At 38.1% G+C, this 20386-nt stretch overlaps 1 protein-coding gene across 16 annotated transcripts; it reads left to right on the top strand.

Annotated features, from left to right (window-relative positions):
- Positions 1-920: 920 nt before the first annotated feature.
- LOC122085678 lies at positions 921-20270 on the top strand. 16 transcript variants are annotated; one of them, XM_042654181.1, is made up of 12 exons: positions 921-1081; positions 1240-1349; positions 2499-2610; positions 4868-4994; positions 7740-7866; positions 8511-8630; positions 12977-13086; positions 14736-14857; positions 16318-16434; positions 16552-16719; positions 17606-18926; positions 19067-19804. In XM_042654181.1, the coding sequence occupies exons 6-11, from the start codon at positions 8625-8627 to the stop codon at positions 17644-17646; spliced, it is 564 nt and encodes a 187-aa protein (XP_042510115.1). In that variant the 5' UTR covers positions 921-1081; positions 1240-1349; positions 2499-2610; positions 4868-4994; positions 7740-7866; positions 8511-8624; the 3' UTR covers positions 17647-18926; positions 19067-19804. The 16 variants fall into 16 exon arrangements, 5 of the variants coding, with proteins under 5 accessions (XP_042510115.1, XP_042510113.1, XP_042510114.1 ...); XM_042654179.1 differs by having other exon boundaries at positions 17003-18926; XM_042654180.1 differs by having other exon boundaries at positions 922-1081; positions 17603-18926.
- The last annotated feature ends 116 nt before the right edge of the window (positions 20271-20386 follow it).

Genomic DNA, 20386 nt, shown 5'->3' with positions numbered 1-20386 from the left:
CATGGTGAGGTGAAATATTTTTTCTTTCAAATTTTTGTTTCTGTTTTGGGCCTCCTAAAATTTTCTGTTACTTCTGCTTCAACCAATCCCTGCTCTGTGGGTATTGGACCAAAGGGCCATGATCTTGGGCCCAGTAGCATAGGGGAATCTGGGAATCAGTGGAGCCTGAACCTGTATCTAACCAAGTCCAGCCGATACGAAATTGAATTGGATTCCCTGGAGCTCTACGTTGTGATCGGTTGTTTGGTTTCGCTTTTCATTTTTTGATTTTCCGTGGACGTGTAGATAATTTTCGAAAGATAAACTCTTTCGGATTTTGAAAGAATTTGAACAGCGTTTGATGGTGCGATGGCCCACTACATCTAATGGAAACTAGGGTTTTTTTTTTTTTTTTTTTTTTTTTTTTTTTTTTTAATTGGAAACTAGGGTTAAAGCATTAGATTTTACGGACTCAATTCTTCTGTGGCTGATAGTGAGGTACAGTAAGGATCTAACGATTAGGAGGGTCTCGGTATGGATCCTGGCTGTTCGACATTTACTCCCACTCACAGTCTCTCCACGGGATTTTTGTGTTTATTTTTACTGATTTTGATCCATTCTAGGTCTGATCTTTTTTTTTTTCTTTTTTTTACTAAAGTTCATTTTCCCCTAACTAATACTCCAAGCTGTGTTAAAAAAAAATAATAATCTAAGCTAATCTCGACCTGGTTTAAAAATTCCCAATAAACTAACAAACTAAGGCTCCAGAATGGACATAGCCTAACAAACCACTATTTTCACCTTACACCCTGGCTAGTAATTCCCCGATGTCTTCGTGCGGAATTGGAAACTGACCGATCCTACCGATTCGTAAGGATTTAATACGATTATGAATCATGATCGGTTTTAACCTATTCAAATAAGGGAGTCGGCCCTGACCGGTTCGGATGGCGATTCCAGTTTTAAAACCCAGGGGGCACGAGTCTCTCAAGGACGTTATTAGTAGTATCCAAACTGATATTGTAGTGTCTTGAGGACTTGAAGGCGAAGGAAAGCTACCAGGAGATGAAGAGATTCGATTTCAGGTCTTTTGAGGATTGAGGTTGAGATTTCATCATCTCTTCTTTCTGAACTTTGTCATTGACTTCTAATCTTGTACATTTCTTAGTTTTGTTTAGGATTTTACCTATGTTTTGCTCTTGATTTCGGCAGAGATTTCTCGGTTTTATCTTATTAATGCTGGTATTGAATTGTTGCTAGTTTTTGGATAACAACAATTGGAGACGTAATCAAGTGGATTCTAGCATGGATAGCGGAGATTGGAGAAGCGAACTTCTACCTCATACTCGGCAGAGGATTGTGAAAAAAATGTAAGAGTTCTCTTCTTGATGCATTGCTTGCGATCCTGTTGTCAAGGAATCTACAGATTTCGTCTCCATCTATGGGGTTTTGTATTTTCTCTGTTTATGTTTACTTAAATTTTAAACCGCATTTGATTAGAAACTGAAGGATGGAAATCAAAATTTTAGGAATGAGTTGTCCACCCTTATTTCCTGTTTCCTTGCAATACATGTTGCTTGATCCCCATTCCCCACCTCCATCTCATGAAAAATATGAAGGCATATATTATAAGCTTGTCATCCTCGCTTATTTCTGTTCATGTCATAGACTACTGAATACGAATGTTGCCAGTTTTAACTGCATTGCTGTGGAGCGATATCTATTATGATGAAATTGATAGTCATCTAAAGCTTATTCTTAATTATATGAGTTATGACGAGATCTCTATAATTAATTAGTTGTAATCAATGATTGCCCTTTAGAAATATTTTTAGTTGTATAATTTGAGATATTATTTGTCTTTTCTTTATTTGTTCATTTTATTTCCTTAACTTTGTAAGTATGCATGAGCTGGCAATTAAAGGTTTTAATATCTTTGGAAGATAAGTGTTGACACCTTTGTTCACATAGTAACTGTCTATAAGCATTTCCTAAATCTTCATTATTATTGTAGATGATATTTATGTCAGAATGCAGGATGGCCCAAATCTATTTTCGAGTATGCGTATGCTGAAGTTTCTTACTTTTCATCTTTGAGACCTTGAACAGTTCGAACTGCTATAATTTTATTCAAAGGCTATTTGTCATTTAGGCCTGTCCGGTATCAGTTTTGATTATCTTGAGTGATTCTTCTGAAGCACCTCTTTGATTCTTACTGTATTAAGAGTTTTGTGGGACTGTGTGTCTGCTTTGGAAAATTTAATTTTACTCACCTGTAGTGGTGATAAGAGCTTCTCGGACTTTATAATATAATTTTTTAATTAGAGTTGTGAGGAAGTGTATTTTCTTTGAAAAGCTTAAATATGACTCCATGCTGATGATTATAAGAGCTTCAGTGTATTTATTGTTGCCTACCCTCCGTCCCCCCATCTCCCCCCCCAAAAAAAAAGAAGGAAAAAAAATAAATTCATTGACTCTTAGTTAATAATTTGTTATAACGTAATGTTTCGCATCTACAGAGTGGAGACTTTTAAGAGGAACCTTCCAATTTCTGGCCCAGAAGGGTTAGAAGAATCTAAGAGAAATGCTGCAAGGTTTGAGGAGAAGATTTATACTGCTGCAGCAAGCCAGGTATATTCATTACTGAGTCATATGGTTTCTTCTGTTTGCAAATTCTTTTTTCCATTGTTGCATGCTTACCGTCCCTTGAACTTCCTCTTTAGTTCCTGCCAACCTACTGTGTATTCTGGATCATAGTTGTCAAGGCATCACCTAAGCGTTCAGGAGCCCTTTGCTGGAAGGGTGCCTTGGTCCCCAAGGAGCCTTGTTGGTGCACCTTGATGTCCAGGCCCCCTCCAACTCCGTGGCAACTATGTTCTAGATTGGCATGGTTGAGGCAGTATCATTCAACAAAAATCATTGTTTTCCTATCATTCACATTGATTCTATTTTGCTGCATTATGAATAATGGATGGGATGGTGGATTGCTAGATCTTGATGTATTTGGACAATTTGTACTTGCTCATTCGATTATTCATTGTTCAGATTTTGTTTTTGTTTATGTTTTGTTTTGTTTTTTTTTTTTTTTTGGTTTTTTCTTTTGTTTTTGTTTTTGTTTTTGTTTTTTTGTTTTCTCTGAATACAAATTCTATTAATAGTGGAAGAAATATCATCCATGATATACTCGTTTGGCCATTTTGGCATACAGTCCCAATACAAAATGGAAAGCTTCGAATTGAACACCTCATTTGCCCTGGTGTGTGCACCAAGGTTGCGCTTCCTAGATGCGTAATTTTTAGAGCATGCTGAGAATGATTTTTGTTTGTATTTCTTGAAGTCTAGCGAACATCTCCCAAGGCCAAGATGAACTCCATTGATTGTTCAACCAATGAAACAGAATCTGTGAATCATTTTCCAATTGGACAAGCCTGTAATTTCCTTTAATGCTAGCTTAAGTCCCTCCAAAGTTGCAACACTGATGTACAGGGGCGGAATCAGGATTATCGTCTAGAAGGGGGCAAACTGCTACAAACCTTACCGTACAGGTTGCTACTTTTCGTATCAGTACAATTTAACCTAAGAAACTTTAGCTGGAACTAAGGGAGTCAAAACCTTGGTTCCACCAGTGTTAATGACTCAATCACCTTGTTTGGTTGCAATATGAACAATGTTTTAGAAACTAAACAGATGTCAGACCATTTTGACATGATGATTGATGGTCCAGCCATCCAATGATCTGAACAATCAAATTATTTTACATATAAATGCTTTTTAAGATTTATTGCATGTGATATAGAATTGTGTGTTTAACATATAAATAATCTTGAATTAATTGTCTTGGGTTTGATTTATGGTATTGGAGGAGATCCAGAGTTCAAAACTCTTTAGCCTCTACAACGCATGGCCTAACATGAAGGTTTTTCAAATAACATGCATGGCTAACCACCCCCATCTCAATGATGTATTGGTCCAACAATCTCGTTCTAACCATTTGAATCATTGAACTGTTTAGGGTAGATGGCTACTCCATTTATCGTGTTCGAAGGACTTATTACCCTTTTCATTATATGGACTGCTTAGGTGTGAGTTGATTTTCTGCACACAATGTAATTGCATTCTTATCACGCAATTGAATGGCCTATGCAAATATTGAGACACAACCAATAGATGTATTGTATCTTTTTTTTCCTCAATTAGGATTAGAAATAAAATTTAGAATTGTTCCCCAAGAGATTTGTCATGTATATTCTTAACCAACTGAGGAGATCTAATTTTTTAGAATCTTAGTGCCATATGTAGTATGGGATACCATTTATAGCATAAAGACTTGCTTATGGTGACCCTTTACTATATTATATACTTGAAATCAAATATGTACATAATATAAATTTTGTTTTGGTTTCCATGTTATATAGATATTATATGTATCACAATATTAAGGAGTTGAACGTTTTGAAGAGAGAGAGAGAGAGAGAGAGGCAGAGAGGGGGGGGGGGCGATGTGGTTAATGGGGTGAGGAGTAGGAGGCTAGAAGCACATGCCTATCCAGTCCTGTCCCCTTCCCACTTTCTAAATAATGCATATAAGGAGCACAAATTTCAAGGTTCCACCCATGATGATGCAGATTCATTCCCATAGAAGGGGCAGACCATCTCAGCTTTATAACCTATGGATCTCATCAGGAGCACAATTTTTTTGTAACTATCAGGAGCACAATTCACCAAACACTTGCAAAGAAGTAAAATAACTGTGGGAGGAGCTATAGAATTGCCCTTTTTGTGTGTGTGTCAGAGTGTACATTGGATTATGATTATAGTATCTTTGCATCTTTCATTTGTAGCTTGCATGCTAAATGAATATAAAAGTTTCTCTTGATTTTTCATTTCAGGCAGACTATCTACGGAAGATATCTCTAAAGGTGATGGCAATGGAGGTTAGAAACCCTCAGACTCCCAGTGGTCCTGCTTCCTTACCATCAAACCCTGCTTTTGGTAACCAAAATCCACAAGATTTAGGTATGATTTGGAGTATAGTTGTCAAGGCATCCACTATGCACCGCGTTGGTGTCCAGGCTCTTTCTTGGGTCTAAGGCGACAACATGCGTTGTCGTCACTTCACAAGTTTTTCTTCTTTTTAATGAATATGCTTACATTATGTTCTATGCTCTGTTTATTATATGTTGGTTTTCTCATATTAGGTCATTACTAGCATAATTGTATCATATTGCATTGATATAGCTTGTATGTTGCATATAAGCAAACTGATACATCGGTGGTGAGGATAGAGTTCTCATAGGTTGGAACTCTATTACCTACTATTTCAAGTAATTACTAATAGCAATTACAAAACAGATAAACTATCAGTAATAAAGAAAATAAACAACTAAGAATGTCCCACGATGGGGGAGCTGCTGCCGGTTCAAATCTGAGCCAAAACTTTGCCATGGGCTCAATTGTGAACCAGAAAATTGACCCAAAACTAGAACCGTGAGTCCCGTGATCATGCTCCTGCAGTGCTGCATTACTGGTCCTAGATTTGGCTTACCTTCCGAATAGTATGTCAAAGAACTATGTACAAAGTACAAAATGTACTCATTCATGAGCTGAGCACAAGTATAGAAGTTCAGGTTCTTTCACATTACTACAGTATTTTGATATGTTTTTTCTAAGAGAGATTTGAGTGGATGTTCAGAGCTGTTTACATGTGCACATTATAGGTTTTACGAAGACATTCCAGTACCTGTTGCGAAGGAGAAGGGTATTTAAGATTTTTCTTTTCATCTTCTCCTCCATCGTGGTGGTCTCATGTCTAATCTGAAGAAAGAAAGTTGAATGTGGACTCCTTGATTCTGTCACAGTGATCTTATGTCTAATGGCTCTAATCTGATGAAAGGAGAGTCAAATATTGACTTGTTGCTGCCACCGTTTATCTTGATTTCATTCTTTTGATGTACAGTATAGTGCATGTTTATTTGTTATTTGTCACCTATGGATTTTCAGTAAGTTAGAGTTTTTGTTTTTGTCAAGTCTAATTTATTGCTGTTGTGGTCTTTTATTCATAATAGAGGATCCGAAAATATGCAGCCCCAAATGCAGAACCAGGGGCAGACACTTCCAACTCCAGTGGCTAATCAGTCAAAATCTATAGTCTTCTTAACTCTTCTGGAAAAAAATTCAAAACGTTCGAAGTCATTGAGTGAAAGGAGAAAAGCAAGAAGATGCAAGCGAACTGGCGTAGGGCAGCCTGCTTCTGGCAGGAATTAGGATTTAGAGGGAAATAAGATGGTCTTGTTTGGATGATGAACCTCTGGAATTTCATTTTTTTGTTAATGGCTGGAGGTTGTATTTTTTGAAACTTTTTGAAAGTTAAGTGCTGTTTTCTGGAGAGGGATTTCTCAGCGTGGGCTGAGAAACCTTTTACCTAGGGCTTGAGTCTTGCGTCGAGACTCAGTGCCTTGATTCAACTTAGCATCTGACTTTTCCCATGTAGCAGGTTTTAATCAGAAATCCCCTTGAACTGAACTTATCATCTACCTCTCTCATTGCAAGTTTGGGACGTCTGGAACTGTAAGAAATCAGCAACTGCGAGCAACCATTTCTAAATCTACTTTGACCAATCTAAGAAACTGGTGGCAGTTAGAAATCCTAACCCTAATTAGTGTTTTAATCTTCAATTAAAATTTGCTAAAGAGGGCAGATTAAGGTTGAAGCAATATGTTTCGACTCAATTCAACAATGGGTTTTCCGTTTTTCATGGGGCGGGTAGTTATTTCGTCACTCCCTTTGTGATTGGAGGGATCTGGTTGGGGAGGCAACGCTGCTTTTTCCCTATATATGACCGTTGCTCCCCATATATTATTAAATTTCTACCTTATATCTACTTATTCCCTCAAAAAAACATACTTTCACCCTTCTTTTTCCCTTATTAATTTTAAATCCTTAAATTTATCCCTTCTTCCCTCCCCCTCCTCTTCACTACGACAAAACCCCTGTCCACTAGCCTTTCTCTGGCGTTCTCATTCCCACCTCTTCTGTCCTCCGTTCCTCGTTACCACCTCTCACACTATAAGGAGAAGTCTGATTAAAATTTGAAATCTGATGAAGCCCAACACGACATTAATCGAGACCGACTAATTCCTTAAATTATTAGGTCATGATCCAAGGATATAGGCCTATTAGGTCCCACTAGACTTGACCAAGATCAACCTGATTCGATTGATTGACATCCCTAGTTGTGGTAGGGAGAGGAGGAAGGAGTGCAGAGGTGGGGGTGGGGGATAGGGTGGAGGGTTGGAGGGAGTGCTGGAGGGAGGCTATGGGAGAGTGGTGCTGCCGGATGGGTTATGAGAGAGGACAGGAGGGGTAATTTAGGGATCTCAAATTATCAGGGTAGAAAGGGAAGTGAAAGTTTGTTTCAAGGGGTAATAAGAAAAAATTTTGAATAAATATAGAATAAGTATATGGAGTGGTGACCAGTGAGGGAAAATTTCTGTCTACTTGGTCGTGTAGACCCTGCACCAGCGCGGGGCCAAATGGGAGGTACAAATTTCATCTGTTCTTTCCGAATTACGCCTCTCGACGTCCTTTTTTAGTTAATTTTTACGCTATTCTTGGCCGACCTTCAGCCAAAGAAGTGGATGAGTTGTATTCTTTCTAGGGTTTTAACTAGGTTTTGCTCTTGACTTCGTCAATTTTTCTTTTCCGGTTTTGTCTGATTATGCTGGTTTTGAATTTTTACTGTTGTCTTTGTTATTTCGACAGTTGTTGTTAGAGATTAATGTATGGATTACAACAATTTGAGAACTAATCAAGAGGATCTTAGCATGGATACCAGCGATTGGAGAAGCCAACTTCAACCTGGTACTCGGCAGGAAATTTTGAATAGAATGTAAGATCTTTCTTGTTGATGCATTGCTTGCGATCCTATTGTTCATGTTTAGTTAAAATGCAAACTGCCTTTTGATTCGAAACTGAAGGATGGAAAGCAAAGAATATTCCCCTTTCTGGCAACTTTTTTCGGTCGTAATTCGTGGGGTTTTGCATTGGTGGATCATCTCCCTTTGTTATTTTGTTGTAGAATTAAAATTCGGTCTATATATGTTCTTCTGCTAATGATTGGTCTAAAAGTGTAAATTTGATGAGTTGCCTGCAAAAAATGTCTATCCTCTGCTATTTTAAGTCATTCGTCAATTTATTATCTCATTCTTAATTTAAGAGTGTGTGAAGTAATGTGATGGAAGGATAGTCCTGTCCTGAAGAAGCAGATATTTTCTGTTTATATGCATAAGCGAGGTAAACCATATGACAGACTTATTATCTAAGTCTGCTGCCTTCAGTTAACGGAGTTCGAGCTGTTTGAGTATTTCTATAATATGAAGGAAGTAAAATTTGGGGGTCTAATAGAGTTTACTTTTCTAATTGTTCCTTAGCTAATATAGTGGTTAAATTTAATAACAATATTATGGCTTTACACTTGTTGAAACCTAACTGTTGTTGTTGTTGTTGTTTTTTTTTTTTTTTTTTTGCAAAAAGGAAAAAATCTAGTGGGCAGTTGGTCTTCTGAAGGGAGAAAAAGGAAGAGGGGAAAAAAATTAATAAATACAGACACTATAGTTTGATGCGAATTGGGAATGGGCTATAACATGGATGAAGGTGACCTTATCCCCTAAGTCTAGTTTTTGGAAATTGAAAATTCTTCAATGTTGAGTTGCAGTGTAGGACTGATGGAGAGATGCCCTATATTGAACTATTCTGTTTGGAATAATGTGCTCACAGTGCATGCAAGACATATGTTGTACTGACTCTACTAATCCTCTCCCATGAGGTTGATTTTTATGGAAATTCTACTCCATATAGGGCACATGGGAGAGTTTTTTTTTGTTTTAAATCATCGACATGAGTGAGATGGGCCTAAATTTGGGTCCAAATCAACCTGCCACGTGGCAAATACCAAGCATGTTTTACTTTTGTATGTTGATGTTAGATTTGGCATTTGGTAACCTGCACCGGTGCTTTCTATAAGTTCCGACTCGTAAGAGTTTGGAACCAATTGGAATCAATGGATCGATAACCTTGCTTCTTAATTACATAATTCCATGAACAATTTTGCAATTTTCTTAATTAATTGTTTTTTGAAGTTAAATTCATGCATTAAGTCCAATTTGGGTTTGAACAGGTTCACAATCAATTCATTTCCAATTTGGTACAATTTTAAAGTGCATAGAATAATAGGCTAAAGACAAAACGGGTTGATCCATAATATATTGCACACTTTCCATTTTTGATTATTCTCAAAGGAGAATATTCATTTTTTTACCAAACATATGCAGATCCAATCATGATCTTATAATAAGAACAAGAGATCTTTCTCGGTCAATCCCTTTGCTCCTCATTCTTCGAGAATGCAATCCAATCAACTTATGTGATATTATGGTTTTGACTAATGGAATCGTATTCCAATTAAAACACTTTGCTTGTTAAGGAATCTGAAAACAATTAACTACTTAATTAGTCAAGCAAAGCTGGGGTGAGGCTGTGTACGTTTTGACCCTCCCTAGACCCCACAATGGCGGGATCCTTGTGCCCTGGGTACACCCTTTATTACGATTTGAATGAGGGTATGCCAGTATTGGCCTGAGAAAGGTAGTAGTGTTTTCCCAAGTCATTCTAACTCATTGTGGTATGGATCTCTTTGATTACGTTCCTAATCTCCTGAAAAATTTCTGTAATTTTTCTATTTATTTGATTTTTATTTCTAATTCATTCATGTTCCCTGTAACAGTTGCCCCTTTGGCATTTTGTTAATTTAATCATATATTCAGTCATTTCTACACTTCCGAGCATCTGGTAAGGTGTGTTTAGGTTATAATCACTATATTATAGTATTTCATATTTTTTTTTCACTTTTAGTTATTTTCTCATATATTTTTTTTCACATGTTTGCGTAGCATTGCATGGAAGGTTATTTTTTTTTATCCTCAGTCTGAGTTTCTTGTCATCTCATATTAGTATCATGACATTTAGATGAAACTTAGAAATGTTTTACCAAATCAATTGTGTTCAGAACTTGAATCGGAGAGCCCATGTCACACGATGTTTTGCGGTAAATAAGTGACAGTTGTTGGACACAATTTTTAGGAACTAGTTGTTCACTCTTATTTTCTCTTTCTTTACAATACATGCTGCTTGATCCCCACTTCAATCTCACGAAAAAGACAAGAGGCATATATAATAAGCTTGGCATCCTCACTTCTTTCTGTTCATGTCACAGACTATTGAATACAAAAGTAGGTAGTTTTAACTGCATTGAAGTTGGGAAATATCTGTTGTGATGAAATTGATAGTTATCTAAAGCTTATTCTTAATTATACGAGTTGCGATGAGATCTCTATAATTTTTTTGATCAAGGATATCCGTTTAGAAATAAATATAGTGTTCAATGAAATATGGCATGCTATCAGAGCTGAGTTTTAATTTTTTAAAATCATACTCTTGATGTATAAATGTAAATGCAAATATTTTTGTTGTATAATTTGAGATGTTATTTGTCTTTTCTTTATTTTTTATTTCCTTAATTTTGTAAGTATGCATGAGCTGGCAATTAGAGGTTCTTTATATCTTGGGAAGATAAGATGGTGGACCTTGGTGCAACGGTAAGGTTGCTTCATCGTGATCAAGTGGACACGATTTCGAGTCAGCAAACAGCCTCCCTGCGAAGTGGGGTAAGGCTGTGTACGTTATGACCCTGATGTAGGAGGATACCTATACAACTAGGCTCTCTACAAGTATTACCCACGTGGACAGAGGTAGACTCGCTAGGGTTTAGAATAGGGCTGGGATTAACAGAGAACAGCACAATTCATTAATTAGCATGCATAAATTAGAGGACTATTAAATAGAGTAGCAGCAATCAATACTAATATAGAAAGAAAATCATATAAACTACCTAGGCTGCAAGTGGGGAATATGGGGAAGGGAACATGGCAACATAATGTAGATAGGCACAAGTCGATTCAAGAATTCGGAGAGTAAGTATCATGCTCTTTCTTAAATCATTCGACTTCTAAAGAAATCAGCAGAATTCTTAATCACAGAAAATCGAGTATGAAAACAGCAGTATGTAAGTTCAGCAGGATAAAGGTATAATAGCATCAGTAACAGATTTTAAACACAGCAGGATAATTCTAAAGGACGGCAGGAAATGATAATGGCTGAACAGAGGTTTATTCAGACTTCAGTAGGATCAACGGGGAGGTAGTCAACAGTCAAGGAAGGGGGCTGAGGGTGGAGGTTTACTTACCTTAACGCTGTCCAATTCTGAGGAGAAAAGGAGAAGTCGAAGTCCTCCCAAACAGAGGTGCAGTCCACCTTATTTGACGAAGGAGAAAAGCCCAGCTCGATGGTGTAGTGTTCAGCAGCAGACCAGTTAGTGATGAGGAGAACAGCAGCAACCCAGGTGGGGTCTATTCGATGGAGGAGACCTTCCGTTACTATGAACAATGGCTGCAACAGGGCAGCAGCAACAGAGAGAAACAGTGGCAGTGAAAGAGAGAGATGAGAAGAGAGGTTAGCGAGAAAAAGAGGGGAGGGGCGAGATTAGAAACGAGAAGAGGGAGAGGGCAGCGAGAAGGATGAATCGTGGGGTGGGGTTGGGAGCTTTCTTTTCTTTCAAATTTCTTCATTCATTAACTCCCATCGTGGCCAATGGCCATTACATAAATAATAGGAAAATTATTAGAAAAGAAAAGGCTAATCTAGAAACATAATTTCAGAAATAAAGAAGTTTCCTTAAAAAACAAATAGGAAATAAGATATTTTCCTACTGAATTCAAATACTTAAATAAATAAGATACTATGGAATAAACTACTAAAATAACAAAACCATCAGTGGGCCCACAAAATCTGGGTGATAGGAGAGAGAGAGAAAGAGACCAGCGATAGTCTCTTTCCTCATTCTCATGGTAGGGTACTACAGCAGCCTTCTTTCTCCTTTCTTCTAGTCTTCCTTCTTCTTTCTTCTAGCTTTCCTCCAGCCTGATGGAGTGCACATGTGGTTGGGCCTTGCGACTACGCCGCTGGTATACATAGATGTCCCCATCAGACCTTCCCCAGGCCATGCACTGGGTGCCCTTTTTTATATCGTGGGAAGATAAGTGTCATCTTTGTTCACATACCTGTAACTGTAAGCATTTCCTGTATCTGCATTATTTGTTATAATTATGATATCTATGTTGGAATGCAGGTTAGGCCAAATCTATTTTCAAGTATGCCTATGCTGAAGTTTCTTACTTTTCACCTTTGGGACCTTGAACAATTTGAACTGCTATAATTATATTCAGAGGCTACTTATCATTAGGGCCTTAGGCCTGTCTGGTACCAGTTATGATATTCTTGAGTGATTCTTCTAAGATTTAAATTATTGCACCGTATATATCAGCCAATACGTATCTTTAAAAGAGTTACTATATGATATGTTTAAATTATCAGTCTGTATTGTATCGTATCAGCAGTATCGATGGCAATCGATATGGTGTCCGATACCATACTTTAAACCTTGGATTCTTCTGGAAGCACTTCTTTGATTCTTACTGTAAATGAGTACTTCCCTTCAGTGCACCACCACTAAAAAGGAGGAAGTGTTTCTGTGGTTGAGAAGCAAAACCTAAGAATCATCCAAAGAAGTGAAACCAAACATTATGTTTATCTACAGTTTCTGTATTAGAGTTTTGTGGGACTGTGTGTCTGCTTTGGACAATTAAATGTTACTCACCTTTAGTGGATACATTTTTTCAATTAGAGTTCTGAGGAAATGTATTTGCTTTGAAAAGCTTAAATATGACTGTGCTGATGATTAGAAGAGCTTCAGTGTATTTGTTGTTGCCTGCCTTCCCCCCACACCCCACACCCACCAACCCCCCCCCCCCCCCAAAAAAAATAAAAATAAAAGCCCATGGACTGTAGGCAGTGACTTGTTATAACGTAATGTTTCACATCTACAGACTGGAGACTTTGAGGGGGAACCTTCCAATTTCTGGTCCAGAAGGGTTACAAGAAATTTGGAAAATCTGTCAGATTTGAGGAGGAGATTTATACCGCTGCGGCAAGCCAGGTACATACATTACTTAGTCAAATGGTTTCTTCTGTTTGCAGCTTATTTTTTGCATTGCTGCATGTTTTTTATTCTCGAACTTCCTCTTTTGTTTCTGCCAACCTTCTGTGTATTCTGGATCATTGTTGTTAAGGCATCTCCTAGACGTTTTGGATCCCTTTGCTGGAAGAGTGCCTTGGTCCTATGCGTCTTGTTGGTGGTTGCCTTGACGTCCAGGCCCCCTCCAATGCCTTGGGTTGCCCAGATGCTGTAACAACTATGTTCTAGATTTGCATGCCTGAGGCATTATCATGCAACAAAAATCATAAAAAAATCATGGTATTCCTATCATTCGCATTGATACTATCTTGCTGCCTAAGAATAATGGATGGGATGGTGGATTGCTAGATCTTAATGCATTTAGACAATTTATACTTTCTCATTCGATTATTTTAGGTTCAGATTTTGTTTTGTTTTTGTTTTTTTTATTGTCAATGCAAATTCTATAATAGTGCGAACAACTATCATCCATGATATACTTGTTTGTCTATTTTGGCATACAGTCCAAATACAAAATGGAAAGCTTCAAATTGAACTCCTTATTTTCCATGGTTTGTGCAACAAGGTTGGCCTTCGTTGATGCTGTAACATTTAGAGTATGCTGAGAATGATTTTTCTTGTATTTCTTGAAGTGTAGTGAACATCTCCCAAGGCTAAGATGAACTCCCATCATTTAGCCAACCAAACAGAATCTGTGAATATCAGTTTTCTAGTGGACAAACTTGTATTTTTCTTGCTGGACAAGGTAGTAATGATGCAAATAAAATCCACTCTTCCTCCACTTGTGCTCCAAAAAGCCCACGCAAGCTGGCAAATTCCCTTGGAGAACTGCTGCTCGACAGGCTGCTATAGGTTGGAACATGGCCTATATTTTGGGGCCAGTATTGACCCAACTGTGACCCCTTTTTACAGCTTGATCTATGTCAATCTGACCTCACAATCGAATGGCCTATGGAAATATTGAGACATAAGCAATAGATATATTGTATTTGTTTTCAATTGGATTGGAAATAAAATTTAAAATTGTTCCCCAAGTTGTTTGTCATGTATATTCTTAACCAACTGAAGAGATCTAATTTATTAGAACTTAGTGCCATATGTAGTATGAGATACCATTTATAGCGTAAAGACTTGCTTATGCTGATAGAAGATCAAATATGCACATAATATAAATTTTGTTTTAGTTTGCACTTTATATAGATATTACACATAATATTAATGAATTGAACATTTTAGGGGGGGTGGGTGACATGGCTAATGGGATGAGGATCAGGAGGCTAGCAGCACAAGCCTATCCAGTCCTGTCCCTTTCCTACCTTATAATGCATATAAGGGGCACAAATTTCAGGGCCCCCCAGGATCTACCCATGATGATGCAGATTCATTCATAGTAGGGGCAGACTACCTCAGCTTTATAACCTATTGATTTCATCAGGAGCACAATTCACTAAACACTTGCAAAGAAATAAAACAACTGTGGGGTTACATATTTGCCTGTGTTTTTTGTGTTACAGAGTTTATACATTGGATTATGATTATAGTCTCTTTGTTTCTTTCATTTGTAGCTTGTCTGCTAAATGGATATAGCTTTTCTTGATTTTTCATTTCAGACAGACTATCTACAGAAGATATCTCAAAAGATGCTGCCAATGGAGACAAAATCTGACTCCTGGTGGTCCTGGTTCCTTACTGTCAATCCCTGCTGTTGGTAACCAAAATCTGCCAGATCCAGGTATGATTTGGAGTATAGTTGTCAAAGGGGTCCACTAGGCGCTGCCTTGGCATCTAGGCTCTTTCTTGGGTCTAAGGCAACGACACGTCTTGTTGACACTTTACGAGTTTATGCTGATTTATGTTTATTGTTTTGTTTTTTGATGAATATGCTTACATTTTGCCCTATGCTTTGTTTATTATTTTTTGGTTTTCTCATATTAGGTCATTACTGGCATAAATATCTCATATTGCATTGATATGGATTCTTTGTTGCATATAAGAATATTTATAGAAAATTATCATTGCTATATCACAAATAAGAAAACCTTACGTGTCATGACCAGGATTGACCAGGCCGAGTGACCAGATTTTTTATAGGACGAGTCGATTCGGAAAACCTGGTTTGCTAACAATGGTTGGATCTTCTTTCAGTTTTTTGCAGTTTCATTTGGTGGGCATGCTATATATAAATTGCTAACCAAACATTGGCTCAACTCAATATTTTAGTATTTATTATTATTTTGTGATGCTGGTTATTGTTGCCATAAGGATTATCTTTTGATAATCTCCTCTGTTTTATTTGTCCACGTGTAGTCTACACGTGAGAGGGAGATTGGAGTTATCGTCTGATATTTGAAGATTATTATTGTTATCTACAATTGTCATCAGCTGAAGATTTATTATTTCCTTGTTCGTGTTATTTACTCGTGTCCTTAGCAACAATTTTATCTTATAAAGATGGTTACTTGTTTGCAGAAACAAGATTATTATCAGTTGTTCGCAGCAACCTATGCTACATTTTATAGTTGTTCTTAGCAACCTTCTGTTGTTACTTGTGGTTCCCAGCAACCTATGCTGCATTTTATCAGCGGTTCGCTTCAACCTATGCTGCTTTTTTACCAGTGGTTCGCAGCAATCTATGCTGCACTTTTATCTATTCTTCTTTGTGAAGATTATTACTTGCCTTCCTTGAGAAGGGCTTATGACGTTGTTGTTGCTATGACATTTTGGATTGTGGTTGGTATTATTTGTCGCTTATTTTGTTTGTTGCTGTTTGGATTTATTCGACACAGATTTTTCTCTACTATTGGTGCTGATGTTTGGTGTGCTTGAGCTGGTATTGCTTCTAAAATGAAGTTCTCTATGTGCTCATTTGCATCTACGACAGGTTGACAGCTATATATGTTTAAGACTGGAGCCTTTGAGATATATATATATATATATATATATACATGCATACTCCAACTTGGGGAGGAGTGTTAAAGTGTATCGTGTGGTATTGTGTACCATGGATAGTGAGATAATGTTGAGTTATAGTTTACTTTTAGTTATTTATCTTTTTTGTAATTAGACTTAGACTTGGTTATTACTGTCTATTGTACTTACCAAAAATAGTGTTGTACCTGCTTACAAGAAACCTGATCATTAATGTTCTTAGTTCAAATAGGCCTAAGAAACCTGTTTCCTCACAAATGCCAGGACAACAGCAACAGCTGGAGCAGCTGCAGCAACAGTTGGAGCAGCAGCAGCAGAGGTTGCTAGCCCGAGCCCTGGAGAATAATCTGTCAAACACGCAGCAGCAGTTAGGTTCACAAGGTAATGTTTCTGAGCTACACCAGCAGCATCATTATCAGCATCGCTCAATCTGGTATTTCAAACATCCATCCGAATCAGCACACATTGCATATGTTACATGCTAAGGTTGCAGTGCAGCAGCAACAAGCCCAGCAAACATTATCAACCTTGTTACCAACATAAGGGCAACAATCACAATCACTTTTTTAGCAGCAGCAAATGATGTCTCAGCTCCAATCGCAACCTGGTCAACTGCAACAACAGCTTCATTACAACAAGATTTGCGACAAAGGATTCAAAGTTCAGGTGGCTTGGTTCAGCCTCAGAATGTTGTTCAGCAATTTTTGTTTCTTTATTTATTTATCCCTCCAAAAGAACAATGGACCCAGCTTCACAGAGCAGCTCTCTCTCCATCCCACAACATAATGTTGAATCTGGATTGACTGTGTAGTCTTACTATTTGAATCAAATCATTTTTCTTGGGAACATGGCTGTTACATTTGCACTGGGAATTCTCTTCCCTTGTAGATGTAAATTATTTTTCTGTTCATTGACATGGAACTTCCACTGAAGTCTGTTTTATTTCCAGGTGAAAACTTATGTACAAGTACACAAGGAAAAGTTTCAGGTAAATCTCATGGTTCGACGGACTTTATCTGAAACTTTTCCTTTTACTTGGTTTTAACCTGGAAATGAATGGGGTGTCAAATGCAAGAGCAGGTCCTCCAAAACCATAAGATTGCCATGAAAACACAGCACAAGAACTGAGAGCTTATGTACAAGGAAAAGTTTCGGGTAAATCTCATGGTTCCATGGACTTTACCTGAAATTTTTCCTTTTACTTGGTTTTTACCTGGAAATAAATGGAGCCTGAATGAGAGAATCAAAATGCAAGAAGCAGTTTTTCCAAAACCATAAGATTGCCTTGAAGTGGGGTATGGCTGTGTACATTATGATCTTCTACAGACCCCACAGTGGTAGAATCCTCGTGCACTAGGTATGCCCTTTTTATAAGAATGCCTCGAAAACACAGCACAAAAACCATTAAGATGCTTAACTTTTATTATTGATGGAATAGCAGGCGTAGTCTAATTTAGCACTATAAGAATTTTGCTTCTAGGAGAAATTTCCATATCTAATGCAGGGTTTATTGACTAATCTTTATTTATCTTCTTTTGCCGGTTTTCAGCAGCAATAGATTCTACAGCTCAGACAGGACTAATTTGTGATTAGCAAGAAGAGGTCTATCAAAAGGGGGTTTCCCAGTGTGCTTTTTTTTCTTTCTGTTCATTATATATTTTCTCAATTGTCTCTATCAAATTCCGTGATTCTGTCATATATGAAGTCTAACGTCTTTGCTAATTCCTGCTTCTACCTTCCCCTCTCTCGCAGTTGGGATTTATGGATTGTGTGCCTATATTCATATGTAGTTGCACGGTTATATTTGTTGGGTCTTAATCTTTTTAGCCATCATTCTTTGTTCTGTTTGAAAAGCGAGCCTTGTTGTGCACTGCGCACTGCACACTGCACACTGCACACTGCACACTGCGCACTCACAATTGTTTTCTTTTTCTTTAGTCCTTTTAACGCTGCTGGTAAGAAAAGGCTCTTTGAACAGCAGTTTGGAACAGGGAACCTCTTTAACGGTTGAGTATTCAGGCTTGCTTTGAGTCAGTAAGGGGTGGCATTTGATGTCACCCCAGCAGCATCATCCACTCAAATCCACTTTTTGAGTGGACTACTACAATGACTTTGCTGAGTACTCATGGGGTACTTAGTACTTGTGATCTCTCTGGCACTGTGACAGTGGGTGAGGATGATGAAGCCGGTGTTGGTTCTGTCTCAGCAGAGTGCCAACGTGGATGGGACGCTGGGGACGGTGCCCCTTCCTCTTCTTGCCCGAATGGGGCTAATCACTCCAACAGCAAACGAAATCTCTGGGCGAGATCTGACTCGACTAAGGAAAGATCTACTCTGAAAGATCAGAGAGAGCAGAAAAAAAGAGCCAAAAGCCGCGATTCTCCTCATAAGATCGTGGACGGGCTGACAGTTTTGCCACATGGAGCGATATGCTTTACAACATCGCTGATTCAGTGAATGTGTCTTATAAATCGCTGATGCTCCAAAAGTGTTGGATATATCATTGATTCATTGGAAGAAGAGTCAAAAGTTCTATTTTTGTTCCAAGGAGTCTAAATGAAATTAGGGGACTTGAATCTCAAAGTGCAAAACCTTTGTGAAGTGGCGGCGACTGCAATTAGGTGTGGTTTTCAGTGGGTTGCACCCGTGGTTTCTCCTTTACGTGCTCTATCCTTTAAAACACCTGGATGAGCAAGAAATGATTCAGGCAGATAGTGTTAACTTTCTTTCCTCTTCTTGTTACACATTTTCTGATCTGCACTTAAATATGTGGCCTTTTTATATTGGATTTGCAGATTAAGGCAATGAAGGAAATGTACTTACCAGAACTCAATGAATTATACCAAAAGGTTGCTGTCAAATTTGAGTTGCAGGTACCCTTTTTTTGGTCACTAGATTCAATCTCATTTATTCTCTATAAATGTGCCACAAAGTGTTAATTGTTAGTAAAAGAAACTTGTCTGCATGTCTTCTGCTTAAGTTTCTTGTTTGGCTTTCTGATGCTCATCCACAGCCACCAGAGCCAATCCAAATTGATCGAGTCAAATTTTTCAAGCATTTGATGCAGCGCACAATCAATTTTTTACTATTGTCCAAAGACAATGTCGTACCTGCTTACAAGGACAAGCTGCCCTCATATGAGAAGCAGATCCTTAGTATTCTTAATTAAAAGAGGCCTACGAAACATGTTTTTTTCACACTCCGTGCAGCAGCAGCAACAGCTACGGTCACAACAATAGCAACCACAGCAGCCTGTGACGAACAAGGCAGAAGCACATTTTCAAGTGAAAAGTGACCTTCAAAGCTGCTCTCTCCACAGGGAACAAACGGAAGCTCATTGATTTCTTGGCGGTGGAATTACCGATCAAGATATCGGTATCTTTTTTTCTACTTATAGTCAATATGCATTGGCAATGCTGGTATCCAATATCGATACCTGACCACTATGGTGCTGACGTATCAGTCTTTACTGAGGTCAAGACCATATTATACAGCACATATCAGAGGCCAGCTGATCTCAATTCTGTGTTTTAATTCCTTGGTTGAAATTCTAATCCAGTAATATCTGATATGATTGTAGATAGTTAAGTTCAAGATGTAGATCATCAGAAGATGGGGGGTGTTGCAAACGAGTATGATCTATGATGAGGTTCAGCACATGATTACTTCTGTGCTACAATCTGAGGTCTGCGGAAGTGGGCCCACTTAGCCACCAATGAAAATGAAACCAGATTACGGTTACATCTAAAAATGGTTGGACTCTTTGGTCCCTTTATTCATTTCATTCATCCATTCATGTCGGTGTCAGTAGTGAGTCGGCTCAAAGCTGAGAAGTCAGTCAGTGGGATTCAGTCATTGATTGGCTGTGAAATTTTTACATCACTGAGAGCTGTGAGAGGAAAATCCAGAGAACCATATAAGTGAACAAAGTCATAATTCACAAACAACAGCAGACAGGCACGGACAAAAGCTGCGAACAGTATTCTCCTTTCCCTTTCTCCTTGGTGATATGAGATTCGAAGAATAGCAGAGGTCCCCATAAGCCCCATCAATACATTTATATGGATTTCTTTCGTACCCTTATCCCAAGTCCTAAAACCTGCAAACAAAATTAGAACTGTGGGAGGACCCAACGTAGAGTTGCTAAGCTTGTGTGTTTGAATCTACTTACATTGTATATATGTTAGTGTGAGAGAGGTAGTAGAGGTACTGTTTTTGCAAATTCCGTAACTTCCAATTTTTTTTTTGGGGGGGGAGGTAACATGGTAACATGCCCTTTGTTATTAAGATTGTATGGAGTGACATTTTTGTGCTACCTCCCTAATGTACGGGA

This window comes from Macadamia integrifolia, chromosome 8 (genome assembly GCF_013358625.1).
Source record: "Macadamia integrifolia cultivar HAES 741 chromosome 8, SCU_Mint_v3, whole genome shotgun sequence".
NCBI lineage: Eukaryota > Viridiplantae > Streptophyta > Magnoliopsida > Proteales > Proteaceae > Macadamia > Macadamia integrifolia.
Note: the sequence above shows the minus strand (reverse complement) of the source record. Positions and strands in the feature narration are given on the sequence as shown.

Excerpts from the sequence above, each read along its gene's own strand:
- LOC122085678 (XM_042654178.1), top strand. Across the intron at positions 13,087-14,735 it reads ATACCGCTGCGGCAAGCCAG|ACAGACTATCTACAGAAGAT; the intron begins GTACATACATTA and ends TTTTCATTTCAG. Across the intron at positions 16,435-16,551 it reads GCAGCAGTTAGGTTCACAAG|CAGCAACAAGCCCAGCAAAC; the intron begins GTAATGTTTCTG and ends GTTGCAGTGCAG.